The sequence below is a fragment of the Vanessa cardui genome, chromosome 13 (assembly GCF_905220365.1).
Source record: "Vanessa cardui chromosome 13, ilVanCard2.1, whole genome shotgun sequence".
NCBI classification, from domain to species: domain Eukaryota; kingdom Metazoa; phylum Arthropoda; class Insecta; order Lepidoptera; family Nymphalidae; genus Vanessa; species Vanessa cardui.
In genome coordinates this window covers 13,660,374-13,679,790 of record NC_061135.1, presented here as the reverse complement: position 1 = coordinate 13,679,790, position 19,417 = coordinate 13,660,374, and the positions used below count along the sequence as shown (strand labels likewise).

The 19,417-nt window shown below is 32.6% G+C and overlaps 1 protein-coding gene across 2 annotated transcripts; it reads left to right on the top strand.

The window, feature by feature from the left end:
- Window positions 1-522: 522 nt before the first annotated feature.
- LOC124534687 (protein ENL-like) lies at window positions 523-18,896 on the top strand. Of its 2 annotated transcripts, XM_047110667.1 has the most exons (4): window positions 523-681; window positions 775-860; window positions 13,646-13,829; window positions 16,703-18,896. In XM_047110667.1, exons 2-4 carry the CDS (start codon window positions 825-827, stop codon window positions 17,341-17,343), a joined length of 861 nt encoding a protein of 286 aa, XP_046966623.1. In that variant the 5' UTR covers window positions 523-681; window positions 775-824; the 3' UTR covers window positions 17,344-18,896. The 2 variants fall into 2 exon arrangements, with proteins under 2 accessions (XP_046966623.1, XP_046966624.1); XM_047110668.1 differs by lacking the exon at window positions 523-681 and having other exon boundaries at window positions 775-982.
- Window positions 18,897-19,417: the final 521 nt, after the last annotated feature.

Genomic DNA, 19,417 nt, shown 5'->3' with positions numbered 1-19,417 from the left:
CATTTTGAATAAACATTTAATTACCTTCAACATCTTATTGGCAACTTTTAAATTAATATGCTTTTAGTTTTGTTCTGCTTTTTAACCTCCGCTGTCCTCCTCGGGGACATCTGAAAAAGAGCACGCTTCTAACACTCGTATAAGCTTAACCCCTAACCTAACGCTACTTATCGCTGATGTATTTAGGTCATAATTTGTATGTAATAAATATTCTCACGCTTATACTACCTGCTCTATCAAAAATATCATGTTGTGCCAGCATACATTGCACAAACGGAAATTAAATTGTAATTGTTTGTAGCGTTAATGTTTTTAACGCTACAAACAATGATGAGTAATAATAAAGAAATTCTACAAAGTAGCTATGTAAGAAATGGCTTTGAAAACTATTCAATATCGCAATACAAATAATTACTTACTTTAGTACGCTATACGTGAAACGGAACGTATTTGCACATACGTCAAACGCAGGCGGGAGGACCGAGGCGGAGGGTACGAGCGAGGCCACGACGTCACTCGCCCACGTCACTCGGCAGCGCGACCGGCCTCATACAATCTCATTCAGTTAGCTAGTGATAAACGCGCCCTGACGACGTCTCGTCCGTCATGCTGCGCGCTTGACTTGCCGCCGAAAACCTACAGCTGCCTAATGCATCTTTGCCTGTCACCAATAAATCACAAGTGAGTTGTGGTAGCAGTGCCAGTGATACGCTATCGCCGAGCTCACCGAGCTGACGATCGTCGACGACTAATGACCTCGACGGTGTGTTACAGATGTCAGCCGTCACCGCACGAGGAGCGGCGGTTTTATCACATCTTAGAAAATGACTGAAGGTCCTCCGTATCGACATGAGAAGCCGGTGAGTGCTCGCATAATAATATCGCGTGCCGTCCGACCGGCCGTCCCAGTGACGAGCGCGACTACATAGCTTGTGAACGCATGTTTGGGAACTACATGTGATCGACCGACGTTCCTCAGTGGGTATGCATTGAAACGCTTGTGTTTTCTATATCGTTATCAATTCACGTCAGAGCTTATTATCAAACATTTTAATCTGGAATTCATCTTTCAAACAGTTGACTGCATCTTTGAATTAATTAAATATAATGTAATTTATTATGTTATACGGAGTTTTTTTAATGAGTAGAGTGTCAGTGATCTTTCCCGCGCACTTAATGTAACTGGTTTTTGTGAACTCATATAACGAAAGATTTACCATTCGTACATAATACAACTGCCATTCAAATATATTTAAATAAGTGTTTACTGTATATTTAGATATTTTCCTTATCGCTTACGCATATAACTTTAAATTTACGTTTCGTAAGGAAATAATAAATAAATGGTTTTTTTTCTTTATCTTTTTATTGACAAGATTATACCGCTAATGTACATATTTCGTTATTGATTTACTTCTAAAATAACATGGTCCACCATTTTATTAATCAGCTAGTAATGGTAATAATAATAAGTATTACCATTAGTATTACATTAATTGTCATGTAAAGTTTTCAATTATTTTATTATCGTGTTTAAATTTTATTTTAATAATAAAATGTTTGAGTATGTATGTGATCATGAAACGTCATGAAAAACACATCGCATTCTTATATAATAATATTATATACTAAAACCTCTGCAACGCACTGCATCATAAGTTTCACACGTATTATAGCAGTTTAGTTCAGTTCAGCAATACAAAAAAATCTCATATTTTGTTAGTATAGATCATTAGATGATTTTTTATCGTTATTTGGCAAAATAATTTACAAATATTACGTTAACGATAAACATCAAAGTAGTTCTACGTTGGACATCACTAATGCCTAACATTTTATATAATACATGTGTAGATATCGATTGTAATAAAATAGAAAGATAAACTAATTACCTTTAAGCATATTGTTATAATCATGATTAGCTTGCCCCATTTTTTTCATAAACATTACATAATAGATATGCCAGATTAGCTTCGAAGACAACCCTTTTGCTGGCAACACCCCTATTTATGGAGTCATGGATGTATATCACGATAAATCTTAGGCTGTTTTTAAGCAGCCCTTGCTATTAGTTTAAATTGATTTATGCACCCTTACACTTGATTTATCTAATATATACAAAGGTTCGAATAAAACTCGTAAACCAAAATCATCATGACGCTTTATAATATTTATATTCTGTAAGCATGACGATAATTCTCGGCTAGTTTGTTTCATATTCAAGTGCTTGAACAGACATATAATTATCAAGGCGTAGCCATTACACTTGATACCGAGCAAGAATTTTAATTTAATTGCGATGATTTAAAAAAAGAACTCAAATAGACCTGGAATGTTATGTAGCTCTGTAACCATAGCCAAAACTATCGGATATCCGAAGCTAAATCTCCCCGTAACTTTACCCCATAAAAAATAATATTTATTGTGATTTGGTTTTTCCATTACGCTAAATTTAAAGCAAGCAGCTAATTGTATTTTAAACTTATCAGTTATTTTTCTGTGATTATACGTAATACTAAACAATAACCTACAAATAAATTCAATACAATATCTTCTTTTTTCATTTTTACAATTAAACCTAATATCCGAAATCAAAACTATCCAAAATAATTTCGTATCAACCAGTCAATCAAATCGGTAAAATATTACTCCTACATCCATATCCAGATTCGAAATGACATATCCATAAACATTCCTGAAACAGAATATAAAAAGAAAAACTATATTCGTTAGAATAAGCCAATAAAACCCATCACATAAGAAAGTCAAAATTACTAACGGTTCATGCATCCTTATTAGTCAAAAGCTGAGCGTAATCTCTGAATTAAACTGTGTGTTCCAAATATACATTTCAAAACATATTTAATAATTGAAAAAGGGTCATCATAATATCTTGATATTAAGTAAAACTTGGAAATGACAAAAAAACATTTTTTTTTTTAAATATTGTTCTCAATTACAGACCGACCTTCGGCCGAACGGTCGAAACTTGTCATAATGCAAGATGATTTAGTTTTTGATTTGGACAAATTATAATAGTTAGGTCGTCTACTGACATTTTTGTAAGTTACCTCACTTCACATTACAATTCGAAATAACGTTACAAAAAATGTCAACGTCGACCACACTGTAGCGACGTTTTATGAATGAGATGCACTTATCTCCCCATCGCGTGTAAATGTGTATAAAACAATTTACACGAGTAGAATCACTGGGCACATCTATTACAATGTAAGTTCGAACATTTCGCTCTTTAAAATTGTCCTTACTTGATGGGGCAGTTTGTTAAAGGTCAATAACCCTCATTAGTATAAGTGTAATATTAACCAAGAGGATAACTTCGTTTATTTGATTTTATGTAGTAGCTACCTGAATTTGCGGCTTTACCAGCGCCAAATTTATAAACCAGACTGAAACAATCTTTGTACCTTATTACATCTTAATCGATTCAACGATTTAAAAGTGAAAAGTTAACATACAGAGTTACTTTCGCACTTATACAGATTAAATTTAATAAGTTAACATGTATCAAAGACTAGCTATGCCCACGACCTTAATATTACATATTACGCGTTTCAATTTAACAAAAAAAAAATATAATTATAACCTAAGTTACTTCTTATTATATTAGTTATCTGCCAGAGAAAGACCCGTCAAATTTAGTTCTGCTGTTCCAAAGATTAGTCGGAACAAACAGAGAGTCGCATAAATATTGTAAAAAATGACATTTTGGTATATGTACCGTGTATACCACATATGCATTGAGTAAAAAAGGGCTATTTTAATATTACAAATAGACACTCCAATTTTAGTGTGTACTTATAGATTTCAGCTCTACATATGCTCTTACTTAACTTATATTTTCTTTGGGCCAAATGCCTATAAAATAGCACGTAATCAATATACTAGAGTAATGTGATTTACTATAAACTGGAGAGAGAGGGTTTGTATCTGACTCGAAGCCAAGTTTCCGAATGTGTAGCTGCAGTTATATCTGATTAGTAATAACTTCGCCGAGCCATGCGCCAAAAACTTGGGAAAACTCCAATAACAATTTTTCCTACTGTTTTTAAAATTTTTCAATGTAAGCAGAGTCCTGCTCCTAAGCAAAATGTGCGCAGTGTAGGATTAACTTATATTATTAGTTATTTTAATAAACAAATAAAAAGAAACATGATTTTCAATTTTTTTTTCAGTTTATTTCAAGTTTCAAGTAGCAAGTTTCAAGTTTCTGTGACTACGGACTTTCAAGAAAAAAAATTTATTCACTATCCCTTGGGAATTCCGAAATATCATAAAAAAAACTTTTTAGTTGTGTTATAACCTACTTGCGTGCTAAGTTTGAAACCCTTACTAATTATAGTTACGGAGATAGAGATACTTTGGTTCGAAAATACAAATACCATTTATTTCCTATACCGTGGGAATTTTGAAAAATCCCTTCTTAGTGCACCCCCAGGATACTCAAGATATACGTCTGCCAATTTCAAGTCTCTAGGTCCAGTGGTTTAAGTTGTCTGTCAGTCACTCAGTCGCTCAGTAACGGAAGAGTTTTATATATAAAAAATATAGCCTAGATGTAATATAACCTAGATGTTATGTTTTGCAAATATTCACAGCTATAATATATTTAATCACAATAATTAAGTCGTGGTAGAAATTCTTCAGTTATTTTACCAAACTTGGTTTTTAATCGATTTAAAGATTCATTTTGGTGTTGCAATTGTGTTCTGGTATTAAAAGGGAAACACTGATTTATAATTGGAGGAAGGGTTTCGCGGAGAAGCCTACTTGAATAAAAAATATTTTGATTTTCACTTAAACCGTATTTGATATTTACTTGCACAGACAATAGTGTGATCTATATTATGATCGAATTTTTGATCTATAGTATGATGTAATTTGTCCAAAACGAAAACATTTTGACCACAAGCGATATGGTTTTAATTTACATTTTTTTAATTTATATCATAACATACTTTAAGATATATAATAATTGTTTATAATAAAAATTACTATATTTGAATGTTTTAAAGTAATTCTACCTTAGAGATCCGCTTGGCCTTAGAAATAACATACCTATTGTTTATTTAACCCCGTCATAGAGTTCATACAACATAGTTATTCTATACGACATAATTATTTGCATAATATGCAAATATATCAAATTTACATATTATGTCGCATTACACATGAAAAAAAATATATAACATTTTATAATTAAATTTGTATATTTTATTAAAACAATAATTTAAAATAGAAGTATAAATAGACCAATGTAATCCGTTAAATCAACAGATATAACTTTTCTATAAAATATATTGGCGTATAAAAACAACTACTACAAACAAATTAAAAATAAAAATCTCCTTTCGAAATAAACGCAGTAGCTGTTTAGCCTTGGTGTTTTATGTAACGCGACGACAAACATTTGACGACTAAATTTTAAGCGGTAACGTGAAACTACAAACTACAATACTTATATATTTAGCACACAGAAGTGAAATAGATTAAAAGAAGACAAGAATATAAGTCACTTTAAACAATTTACTAATAAACAAACAATAGTTATAAATCGAATGTATCCAAACTAAATCACCAAATCATACATATTGAAGTAAATTAAATACTTACTCAGTTGAGCTTACAAATCCAAAATGGAACACAAATAACACTTTTAATTAGTTAGAAGTCGAGCCAAAATCGACCTTATAGACCAATAGACCTAAAAAAAAAGTAATTCTGGCTTAATTTAGTTTCGCCGGCTTTTGTTTTTTTTATTTCTTTTTGTTGTAGCCAGTTGTAAGGATAAAGGAATGTCCTAAATAAATTGCTAATATCACAAGCTGAAAAGTTTGTTTTTAACGCGTAAACCAGAAAATAATAATTATTTAATATCATTAATCTTCAAGAAGGTTATTCAAAACCTCGATAAGACCCACAGGGACGGAGCAACGGGAAAACCGTCTGACTGATTTCCATACAGCTTCAATTAGATGGCATTGACGACCTTTTTTGTCTGAATTTTAATTTTTTTTAGGTAGAATCAACCATTATAGTAACAATGCATTTGTATTTAAGATAAAATTCATAATTTTCCGTAAAAAAATATTATACGAAAGTACGTGATACTAGAACCTCAGAACCAGAAGAAAGAATCAATCGTCCATATGCTTAACAATTAATTAGTAGTAGAGTTACTATTAATTTCACCATAAGATAAGTTTTCAGGGTTAGTATGCCGCTGCTTTTCCACTTATATATTATTTCAAATCTGCGTAGTGTTGGATTTCTAATACTAAACATGATCAGAATATTTATTAGGATAGTAATTATTAACATTGATATATTAACTAAACATAAATAAATTTAAATTATAAATAGCTACTATACAATTCATGACTGCATGGCTATAATATATTATAACAATCAGAAGTGGTAATTTATTAAAAAAAAACAATCTACCTTACTAATCACTCTAAATTTATTTATTATTTATTTAAATAGAAAATTTAGCAATAACCTTATTTACACTAATACGAGTAAAATAACTTATAGTATTATATTCAGCTTGAACCACAATTAACATAGTTTGGACGAATAGTCTTCCTGTCTTCAGATGTTTTTACAAGTAATCGAAAAAAAGACCTACTACGTCAGGTCTAAAAGCAAAGGATAATATATAATTTTAAATTAGATATGTGTTGGTAAGAACAGAAGCTTTATTTATTTTATCATTAGGGAACAGCACCATCGAAGACACCTATTTTGGTATAATGACTCTGTAAGACCAATATATTATTCATGGTGTTACAACTCTCGTAATAACCATATAGTAAAGTAGAGTAAAGTAACAGCCTGTAAATTTCCCACTGCTGGGCTAATGGCCTACTCTCCCATTAAGGAGAGGGTTTGGAACATATTCCACCAAACTGTTCCAATACGGGTTGGTGAAATGCACATGTGGTAGAATTTCGATCAAATTAGACACATGCAGGTTTCCTCACGATGTTTTCCTTCACCGCTGAGCACGAGATGAATTATAAACACAAATTAAGCACATATACATATATATAGTGGTTCTTGCCTGGGTTTGAACCCGAAAACATCGGTTAAGATGCACGTGTTCTAACCATTGGGCCATCTCGGCTCTCTAACTATATCCTATTTCAATTTATATACAATCTTTTGACAATTTTCTAGTTATCATATAATTTTCAAAGGATCCATATAATTATTTTAAATAAAATAATTTTTTCTAAGTATAATAAATAAAATTTGAATACGAATTTGATTACTTACGTAACGAAATGCAAAACGTTTTTCATTTCGTCACGTGATAGAAGTTCCATATATTTATTATTAGTTTATATTTAATTAAGTGATAAAAATACATCGAACCGGTTTACGATGTATCGCTAAAAGTAAAAATATTTTTTGATTAATGTATAATTAACGAACCAATATTAGATTTAAACTTACATTCTAAACGTACTTGGTGGTCTCTGTGCAAGCCCGTCTGGGTAGGTACCACCCACTCATCAGTTATTCTACCGCCAAAAAACAGTACTCAGTATTGTTGTGTTCCGGTTTGAGTGAGCCAGTGTAACTACAGGCACAAGGGACGTAACATCTTAGTTCCCAAGGTTAGTGACACATTGACGATGTAAGGAATAGTTAATATTTCTTACAGCGTCATTGCCTATGGGTGATGGTGACCACTTACCATCAGGTGACCCATATGCTCGTCCGCCAAATGGATTTGAATGTTCTTCCAAGAACGTATTTTAATACAGATTCATTTTGCCAATGTTTACTCACGCGGTTTCGATTTACTGTTGACCGTCTCGCGAAGTTTTAAGAATACTCAAAATTGATTATTTAACTTTATATAACGCTTATTTTACAGAAATTCGATCGCTTGATATGTCATATGATTTTATTGTATTAAATGATATCGAATATTAACACATTGTGTAACACAATTAAGACACTTTCATTCTTAGCTTTCCTTATTAAAATAAATATATAATAATATATGTATACTTCTTGTTGCTATTGCATTTATTAATGATTTTTTTAACCATAGAGATAATTAAACTTCAATTATTTGTAATTATAGAAGCATAACATTTATAATTGTCAAAAATCTATGAATATCACTGGATGGTTCAGTAAGTTCTGAGACAAACCGGCGAAAGGAATTCGTTGTCATATCAACTTAATGCAATGTTTTTATTTATATTGGAGGTGCCTGTAGATAATCGTACCAATTCCAAGATGTGTTATAATCTAAAACAATGATTACTTTTATAATATCCATTAACACAGACGGTACATAAAGTAAATTGATCTCTGGTTGACTCTTTTTAAAATTAAATAAAACTCTATTTCTTTACAAACTATTTGAACAACAAACTTCTTACATTATCAATTTTTTCGGTTTCGTCGGTAGTAAGATTCTTATTTTTTAATCTTTAGACATAGAACTACGAGTATAGAGTCTTTGCCGAAAAACTGTCATAATAATTACGTATCAAGTAAATAATAGTTAAGATAGATTTATAAATTTAGTAACGACATAATTAGAAGCAATTTATTAAATACCATATTATTTTTGTATGTTTCTTAATTATAGCCAGTTATAAACCAAACCATCTCCTTAATGGGCTAAGGCCTTAGCCCAGCAGTGGGTAATTTTCAGGCTGTTACTTTACTTTACTTTAATATTAAAACAGATTTTCTAATGGTAACAACAATATTTTTTACAATTAACATTCACTTAATTAATTATTACTTGTATAATATTATCTCTTAATAAACTCTTATAAAATAGAAAAACTATGTCTGGTAGAACCTCCTTTATTCAAATGCCAGTAAAATGTCAAAATAGTCTTCTATTTTAATGTAAAATGTCACATCACAAAATAATCAACTAATTTAAAGTGTATCACTTGTTATACTAACGCAAAATTTGAAGCACAGAAAACGAGTTATATAAACACTTTTAAGTTGTACGTGTACTTACGACTTTTTGTAATATACTAGAGACTGTATAAATAAGGTTCTGGTGTATAACTCGATAATGGACTTTGTACGAACGAGACAGTGGTAAGATTACTGTATCTACTAATAGATATTTAATAGTCAGTCTGTTGACTTGTCTAAAATACAACACAATGCAATAGCTACGGAAATCCATAAGTACGTCGAAAAAGTAATTTGATAGCTACACTAAATCTATTTACTGTAGTTGTTGCAAAACACTTATATCGATAATATTTATTTTACAATTCGTTTAAAAAGGCATTAAAGTTCGTTCGTTTGCAAAATGTTTAAAATAAAATTTCCTTTGTTGAATTGAACGTTATACACAAATAAAATAACCATTTATATAATTAAGAACGTTTAAATTTAAATATATTTATAAGATCAGAAAAAAAATTATAGCGGATATAAGAACCAAGGCTGGTAATAAACACGACGAAAACAATAGGAAACGAAGGTAACACATATTAATAAAATGTTGGGATTAAATCTTGAACGGGTGAACTGTAACCAAAAATAAGCTAAATGTGTTCTTCTGAAAAAGACAGAATGCTTTAAGTCCAGAAGTAGTAAGTAGCACTCACAGACTACCGTAATGTATTCATTAATGATGATCGCGAATTCAAAGTATCCGTTCGTCAATATTCCAAGTCTGAGCGAAGGCCACTGTAATAAAGAAGACATTTTTGATTCCGCCAAGATTATCTTGTCTCTATTCGGATATGCAGTCGGCACGATTTCATCCAGAGAATTTCGAGTTCAGACATAGGGCAAGCACCATTGATTTAAGATGCTTTTCTTGGTGGTAGGGCTATGTGCAAGCCCGTCTGGGTAGGTACCACCCACACGTCAGTTATTCTACCGCCAAATAACACTGCTCAGTATTTTTGTGTTTAGGTTTGAAGGGTGAGTGAGCCAGTGTAACTGCAGGCACAAGACATAACATCTTGGTTCCCAAGGTTGGTGGCACATTGACGATCTAAGGAGTAGTTAACATTTCTCACAGCGCCATTGTCTATGGGTGATGGTGACCACTTACCATCAGGTGGGCCATATTCTCGTCCGCCAACCTATACCATAAAAAAAATAAAAATAGTTTATAATACATCTCGTACAAGGAGGTGGAGGAAAACATCGTAGGGAACTTGCACGTGACGGGTGATCTGACACGTGTATTGTCATTATCTGCCACATTGGAGTGATGTGCTAAACTAACTGCTTATCTTCTGACATTACAAACTCATCCAATGTAAGTCAGCGAATGAAACACAATATAGCACATGATAATACAGTAAATATTATTGAAGTTTTCATCCAGATTTGATTGTTCTGATCTTTGATTAAATCCAATATTTTATAAAATATGCCAGGACAGATAACGCATTATATAAGAGAAATAATTTTTTTATCGCAACAGTACAATATGAACATTACCCGAAGAAATATAACGAGGAAAACAAAGTATATTAGAATATAAAAACACTAAGTACACATATAGTGTAAAGAAACATGGACTTAGTCACCATTGAAACGATACTGAATAAAATAATTAATGCATTGTTACTTAGCTAAACAAGTGAGTGGCTGGCCGGTAGATAATTTTACCGTGACCTTAAATAAGTCTAGGATATAATTATGCTTTAAGGTACGTTAAAAACGATAGAGAAGCAGAAAAAAACATTCGTATTAAAAAAATTCAAGATTTTTTTAACTAAGCACTTTTAGCCCATTAAAAAGTGAAAAAAATAATGATAAACAAAATCTGTGTTATAGTAATCAAAATATGCATTTATGTGTATATATAACGTGTACTTTAAATAGTTCTTGATTAATATATATTTATGTATAAAACAACACTATACAACTTTACTAAATATATCCAAATTTAGTTTATTTAAATATAGATTCGTTGATATTCAAAGCGGCAGTCATTCGCGAATCTATAATGAATATCATAGATTATTCAAGATCTCGACCAAAGATTTCGTCAAATCAATGTCAGAGTTTAATATTTGTCTTTTCTCCTCCTGGGCTTAGAATAGAAAATTTATAATAGATAATGGAATGGAAAGAGGAGCTGTCTCTTTTAAGCTTAACACTCTAAACTTCAATTAAATCCATCTTTTTAAAACCCAGTAATAAAAAGCAATTTGGGAGACGGGGTGTTTGGAGTTACACAGTAAGATCGCTGCGAAGGAAATTGCGAGATCCTATTGATTTAACGAGTAAACGAGAGCTCGAGACGTACTGTGCTCCGCTTTGCCATGCAGGAGCTCTAATCTCACACCTACCCCCCCCCCCCCCCATTCCTCAAAACCAAACATGTTGCCACTGCTGGATTAAAGCGTTCTCTTATTTTGATGGTTTAGAGCTTTAACCTGCCGTTGCTCCAATGCCGGGGTTTGACAGACTTGTAATTTTTTTTACTTCCTAGCGTTTATATATCGTATCTTAAGATTTCTTCGTGACTTTATTTCTCCAAGGCGGTTATTCTAAGAGATTAGCCAACTGCGTAGATAATACTATAGTACACAAGTGTGTCTGCGCACATTTGGGACGTAAGTCATTTGCCAATTTCAAGACACCGGGCTGCAATTGGGATTTTTTTGATGTACAAGCGCGACCCGGGGCTTAAACCTGTGTTTCGCATCTGTGGCCTTATGACTGTTGTTAGTTAAACCACTAGACCAACGAAAGTCTTTAATTATAGAGATATCATTCCATCTATTCGTATACCAATTAAACTTTCTCAGTAAGCATGCGCTGGCTCGTCGAACCATAGAATATACCTATTGGTGCTTATTAATACACACAATTGAATACTCATTGATATAATTTGTCGACTTTATAGTTGCGCCTAGCTATTAAGATTTTATTCACTGCCAAGGCCGTCACGGGTGACGCAACAATAGCCGGCCGTGCTTTTTGGCACCATTCACTCTAGCACTTTTTTTGTTTAACAACTGACCATAGACAATTTGATTAAGATACCTTTTAGATTTTAAATTAAATTAATATCAACTTTGGATAGTTTAGAACACGATAGATCTTCCTACTTTGCAAATGTTTTAATAGATTTCACCCAACACAACTAAAAAAAAACATTTTTGATTTATGAATCTATATGCAGTTTATTTCAACTACAAGAGCAGTAAATAGGTAAGGAGGTTAATTTTTCGCGTTATAATTTTTCGGGTTTATGAATAATCTATGACATGATTTATGGTTTTGCGAAAAATGGCGTTTGGAATGTCGCTAAGTTGTTATCGGAACCTTGAAAGAAAAAATAAATTGTTTATAACTATCACATAAAAGCGAATAAATATTGTTGTATACATTTTTGGCATTGACAAAACGATTAGCTGATAACGCACATTTTTTATAGATGTCCACTATCGAAGACTAAGACGTGGTGCTAATTTATTCGATATAAATGATCGATATCTTCCGTTATATCGTTTCCTAGTTTGAACAGGAAAACAGAAACATTCTATAAACTTGTACCTAGCAACATTAAACGTCAAAATATTCTAACGCCAAACAGCAATAGTAATTATTGTTTTGTTTTTTTTTTGATTAAAAGAAACCACTGTTCATTTATCATCCCAAGGTCATTTATCCTTTTTCTCAAGTTGGTAGTATTGACGATTTAAGGGATGGTTCATATTTCTTACTGTCTCTATAGACTAATTGATGGCAACAGATGCTGATCACTTACCATTAGTTGACCCAAGTGTGTGATAAGGCATTTTAAATTAAAAAAATGCTATGAAATGTAATCTAATTAAAATAAAAAAAGGTATATAACAGTGGGTCTTGCGTAATCAATTTGAAGTGTGATCGTTGTGAAGTGTAGATACTACTGAACTAGTTATAAAATATAGTATTTACTCTACAGTAGGGATGTAATTTAAAAAGTTTTGCCGTGCATAAGACTCAACGACTAATACTAAAATGGGGGAACATTTCTATTGTCTATGTAATTATTTATTCAATAAAATCACTTGTTAGATTGTACCTATAGATTAGCAACGAGTAAACACTTTACTATATAATTATATGACTATTTATTTCCATTACAAGCGATCGAAGTTATTTTATATAGTTTTTGACGTAATGAATACTAAAGTACTATGATAATAATAAGTATTATTAATGATTACATTATTCCCCTGAAGTTTTATGCCAGTACAAAAATTAGTTGCTCCTGTCTACGCACATTCATCGGTCATTATAAATAACTAAAAAATCTAATGCTATTCTGACGTACCATATATAATTGATGCAGTGCTTACATTTAGGTCTAGTGACTTAGGTATTTAATACAGATTAAAAAATCGTGAGTGACTATGTATAATTTGTATTTATAATTCATCTCGTGGTCGGCGGTGAAGGAAAACATCGTGAGGAGACCTGCACGTGTCAAATTTCTTAGAAATTATGCCACATGTGTATTCTACCAACCCGTATGGAACAGCGTGGTGAAATATGTTCCAAAACCTCCTCAAGAGGAGAGGAGGCCTTAACCCAGCAGTGGGAAATTTACAGGCTGTTGTGGTTTTTGAGTATGGCAATATTGAGACGGTGCGTGTTGCAGATGTGTGTGCGCATATGGCTCGAGGTGGGCCACGCTTGCGAGCCGCGGCGGTCGGTGACGGGGCGCGCGCTGGCGCTGGACTGGCGCGTGTGGGTGCGCGGCGCGCGCGGCGACATCAGCGCCTTCGTGCACAAGGTTGTGTTCAAGTTGCACCCGCCGAGCGCCTTCGTGTATCCCAAACGAGGTAATTCTCATAAAAATGCACTCAGTATGACATATATAATGCCGTTATCTAGCTTAATTATGAGCTATGAGCAAAAAACGCGGTAAAAATGTATGTAACCTATCGATAATAAAACCATATAATTATTTCCAAAACTAATTCAAGATATCAAAAATGGCACATATATGACGATAAATATATTTTTTCTTATTAATATGCGAGCAAAAGTTGGAAGTTTGAAATCGATCAGATGTCATTTAACAGCATTCTAGTTATACCGCGGCATTATACACGATCGCTAAATTAAAACCTGCTTCTTACATCACTAAAACATATACTTACCTTTAAATTTCTTTCTAAACTTGAGAAGGAGATTGATTTACCTACACATGATTCTGTCAAAATTAAATTAGTTTATTTAAATATTGTGAACAACAGAATTACCAGAAGATTCATACAAATCCAAGCTGTTTCTTACGCTAAAGTCTCGTCTGTATTTTCGTTTCAATTCCAACCGAAGGAGTAAAAATAAACAAACCATAGAGTTAGGTTTACGTTTGTTTTGCTAATAGTACGACGTCATGCACTAAAAACAATGCTTATGGTTATTGATTGATGTATTTCTATTTATAATACAACACCATTCCGCTCAATGTATTTTACTTTAATTTTACTTCCAAATTTCCGATAACACTTTCAGTGTCATCCATCATACCAATTATTCATGAATATATGATGAATTCAACGGATAATTAGCCTTATGCGCAACTGATAAAAATCAAAATAAACTTTATGTAAATATACTTTTAGGGGCATTATTGATTACTCATTTTACTAAAAGCGTATTTAACGCAAAGCTTCCACCGGTTCACAATGTAGATTATATCGAAACAACTGGCAAGATACTCAGTAGGTAGTACTAATCATAATTGTCATATTAATTCAATGTCAAGATCGTATATCTACTTGTGTTTAGTCCCTCTTTAATTGCAATTAGCTTTACAACAACAGCAGCCTGTAAATTCCCACTGCTGGGCTAAAGGCCTCCTCTCCCTTTGAGGAGAAGGTTTGGAACATATTCCACCACGCTGTTCCAATGCGGGTTGGTGGAATATACATTTGGCAGAATTTCTATGAAATTTGTCACATGCAGGTTTCCTCACGATGTTTTCCTTCACCGCCGAGCACGAGATGAATTATAAAGACATATTAAGCACATGAATCAGCGGTGCTTGCCTGGGTTTGCAAACTCAAACTCAAACTCAAATTCCTTTATTCAATATAAAAGCATTACACTTACTTATTGATTGTCAAATAAACACTACCACCGGTTCGGAAAAAGGAACACCCTGACCTGAGAAGAACCGGCGAAAGAAACTCAGCGGGTCTTTTTTTTCTGTTATTTTTTTTTTGTCAAATTTATAAGGTACATAGTAGTATATGATTAGAAATAGCCAGGAGGCGATCGTTTCATACCCAAGGTGTGCTATCAAACATAAACTCGCTAATTGTATAGTAACCTTTTGCACACAAGCGTTCCTTAACAATTTTTTTAAATTTGGCAACAGAAGCATTTTGAACGCTTTCTGGGATCCTGTTGTAGAAGCGTATACATTGCCCCACAAAAGAGTTACTGACTCTATGCAGTCGAGTAACAGGAGTAACAAGATTGTGTTTGTTCCTTGTACCAATGTTATGAGAATCACATTTTCTCATAAAAACATTAATATTTTTCCGTACATACAAAACATTACAAAATATGTATTGAGAAGCAACAGTCAATATCTTAATTTCTTTAAATCTATGCCTTAATGAATGCACCCGCAATCATCGGTTAAGATGCACGCGTTCTAACCACTGGGCCATCTCGACTCTGAATAAGCTTTATTATTCATGAAAATGGTTATTGTTGGAAAATATAATCAACTTGGAACCTTTTTTAGACGTTTTACTTAAATCATTATAATGTAACCTTCATTACAGTACGAAGCATCAATTCTAAAAAAACCCCGGGCATAAAATGTTATTTTATTTAATTTTCTCGTCTATACTTACAACAATACTTTTTTTTTAATATTTATGTATATAGCTTTGATTTTGTCAATTCGTCTTTTAACGTAGCCTTTTTATGACGGTCTTTTTTCTACTCGTGCAAAGTCGATTCTCGCAGCTTATAGTGAAATAAAAACTATTTTTTACACTTTATTATGCAAAAACATTTCATTCGAGGTTATATTCTTATTCAAGATCATTGCTATTTGATAAATGCAGTATTTGATCAAGGTATTAGTACTGTGTACAGTGACTATATTACAATGTAAATTTCTTATAAATATGTTAAATAATATATCAAATGTATGGAAGAACTTATCTTTTTATCTAATCGTAATTAGTAGCCGTCGTTTGAAGCTACAATAGCTCGTCAATAAGTTATTTCGCAAACAGCGGCTTAGTAGGTTATAGACCAAAATAATTGAACCGATTATTCACTACTAGAAGTAGCCCGCGGCTTCGGTCGCGTTTTAGAGTTATTTTATTTGTTGTCATGTGTCAGAAATATATCCTTTCTTAGAGTTCAAGTTTGCTTAATACTAAATTTCATCAAATTCGGTTCAGCGGTTTGGTCGGTAAAGAGCGACAGACAGACAAAGTTACTTTCATATTTATAATATTAATATATATATGTATTATGAAATAATTTAAAGTGTTCGCTTTTTCGCCTCCCAAAAGCGACGCACAATATCTACATGTTTGTAAACGTTAAAAATGGTTACATATTAAAGCAAACTCATTATTGTTATCACGTGTACGATAGTCGGTAACCAAGCACAGTGCAAACAGGACCGCACTAGTTCACCGTCTCGCACTGAGCTCATCTGTTTATCGTTTTTCAGTTCTTCAAGAACCACCGTATGAAATTCAAGAGTCGGGTTGCGCTTCGATCAATATACCAATCCAAGTTTACCTGAAGTTTACGAAGAAACCAAAGAAAATCTGTCTCAGATACAGTCTCCACATCGAAAACAACAACAAGGCGAGCTCGGAAACGAGGTCCGTCTACTACGACTTCGAGAACCCCTCGGAAACCCTGTGCAGCGCCTTGATGAAGGGCGGAGGCGAAATAATCGGCAGAACGGGCGCCGCGGACAACTCGAACAAATTAGTCGTCCTCTTCTCTGACAGTCGGTCGAGGGAGCAGAGAGCGATGAAAGTGAAGCGCTACAAGTTCATTGAGCCGGTGCGCTGCAAACACGGAACGAAGAACGCGCCGAAGTCATACATTCTCGACGAGATTTGCTCGAAATGCGGCGAACCGATAAACGCCGACTTCAGAAAACAATTACACGCAGTGGCCATGACCGAGGATGAGATAAACCGCGTGTCGCAGTTGTACATATCGTACAGCAGTTACGAGAAATCAGTGAACGCGTTGATACTGCCGCCGCTCTCCGACCCCATCTACAGGGTGCCCGAGCTGCCGGCGTCGCTCCGCGGCGCGCTCACCAGCGTGGAGGCGGACTACGCGATGCAATAAGTGCCTTCCATTTGGTCATTCTTCAAATTATAGACCCATGAAACGGACTGCGTCTTTTGACCAGCGACTTTGTTCGGTAAATGGGCTGTCAGTCGTACTAAAGTATCGTTTCCACGTAAGACTTAGGGTTGCCTTAAAATTGAAAAGAAGATATATTTTTTATTGTTGCTTAGTTTTATGTTGTTGCGTGTTCGGGAGTTAAGTAAGTGTTTATTATTAACTTTATTTTAGCGCTTTGTTTTTACAAGCATTTTTACGCTATACTTCAAAATTTTCAAGGCTCAATCGAGGGCAATAGTGTGGTTTTTTGTGTAGGTTAAGCTTTTGCAGGGTATACCCTTAAATTAAATTTACCGCCAAACAGTACTAATAAAGTTTTACTGTTTGGCATTTTCTGGTTTAAAGATAGAGCAAGTATAAATACGTGCGCCAGAGACATAATATCGTGATCCCATAGATTTCGGTACATTATCTCACATTGGCAATGTTGCCCTTTACGGTGAATGTGTGTGTGTGTGGTGTGAATGTGACCACGTGACCTGCGAAGTACCGATGATTTCTTCATTAAAAAAAATTCAAACGATACTCTGAGCTACAAAAATAATGCAGATTGAATTGCGTGGATCGCACTGTTGCTTATATTAATAAAATTATCTGGATACTAAAATGTGCCATGAGACTGTTATCTGTTCATATAATATGTATCGTAAGAAGTTATTTTAAACATAATTTATTATACATCTTAATGTAATCTTAGTAAATAATTGAGAATATTTTTATACAACATATTTTATTATATTTATAAGAATTGTTTTAAAATACAACTTATTGATTATTAGAGAGATATAGAATATTTAAATCGTTATAAAATGACTTAAATAAATGTGCTGTGAACAAGATCTCAAATGTCAATGTTGTCATAAAATAAATAGTTTTATTAGAATTAAGATTATATCGTTATAGTGATATATTTCTATTGTTGCTATAAATTAATATTTATGTAATTTGTAAAGTGATACTAATCGTACCTATTGCATATTCAGATGTTCTAACTATTTATTTACTTTTTATTATTTAAATTACATTTTACTTAACTATGAACGAAATATAATAAAGCAATTAATTTAACGGAATATACTCAAATATAATACTGAATGTTTATGGACATTAAATGTAGTTACATATTACACTGCTTCAGAATCGAAACTATTAAATATAAAAATTTTGATTAAAATAAGTATAATGTTACCACTTAAATATTTTAAAAATGTTTTGACACAAGGTGCTTCAATTATTTAATATTAATAAAATGTCTATTTAATAATATAGCTTAATATTGTAGGAATTTATTATTTTTCCTGATATCTAATCTTATTCCTAAAGAAAAAAATGTGATAAAAGGAATTTACTTAACTTTAAGAATTATAATTTTTATTCCTTATTATAATGTATCTTTGTTAAAATGTACTAGTTAAGCGAAGTCAAAAGACCTAAATAATAACATTAATTCTATAAAAAGAGCAAATTTATTTTAATAAATATCTTATGACAAATCCCTGTTCAATCATTTTGTGTTACATTACCAGCTTGTCAAAACATAGTCCATTTTCAACAAATGTCAAAACAATACAAGAATTCCATATATTACTACTTATTGTATTATAACGGTAATTATTTACATGTTTATTTTATTTTCCATGATTACTATAAAAACGTATAGAGTATTTAAAAGATGGTCAGTAACTCATTTTTAGTTCGATTTAATAGTTAAAAGTTCCCGGTAAATATAATTATTTTAATATTTTAGATAGCTTCATACAAACTAAAAAATATATGGAAGTTATAGGGATATCCTAATTATTAGTCATTAAGCCATAGAACAATCTGCTATTTGACTTCATAGACTACATTTTATTCAAAAAAATATAGTAGATGTTGCAAATGTAAGTATTACGTCCTGAAATTAAAACTTAATTAATAGAAAATATTAAAACTTTTTGTTAAAATAACTTTCGCGTTAACTTATTTTCCGTAGCAATTTCCTGATGATAGGAAAATGCTAGTGTTTCAAACC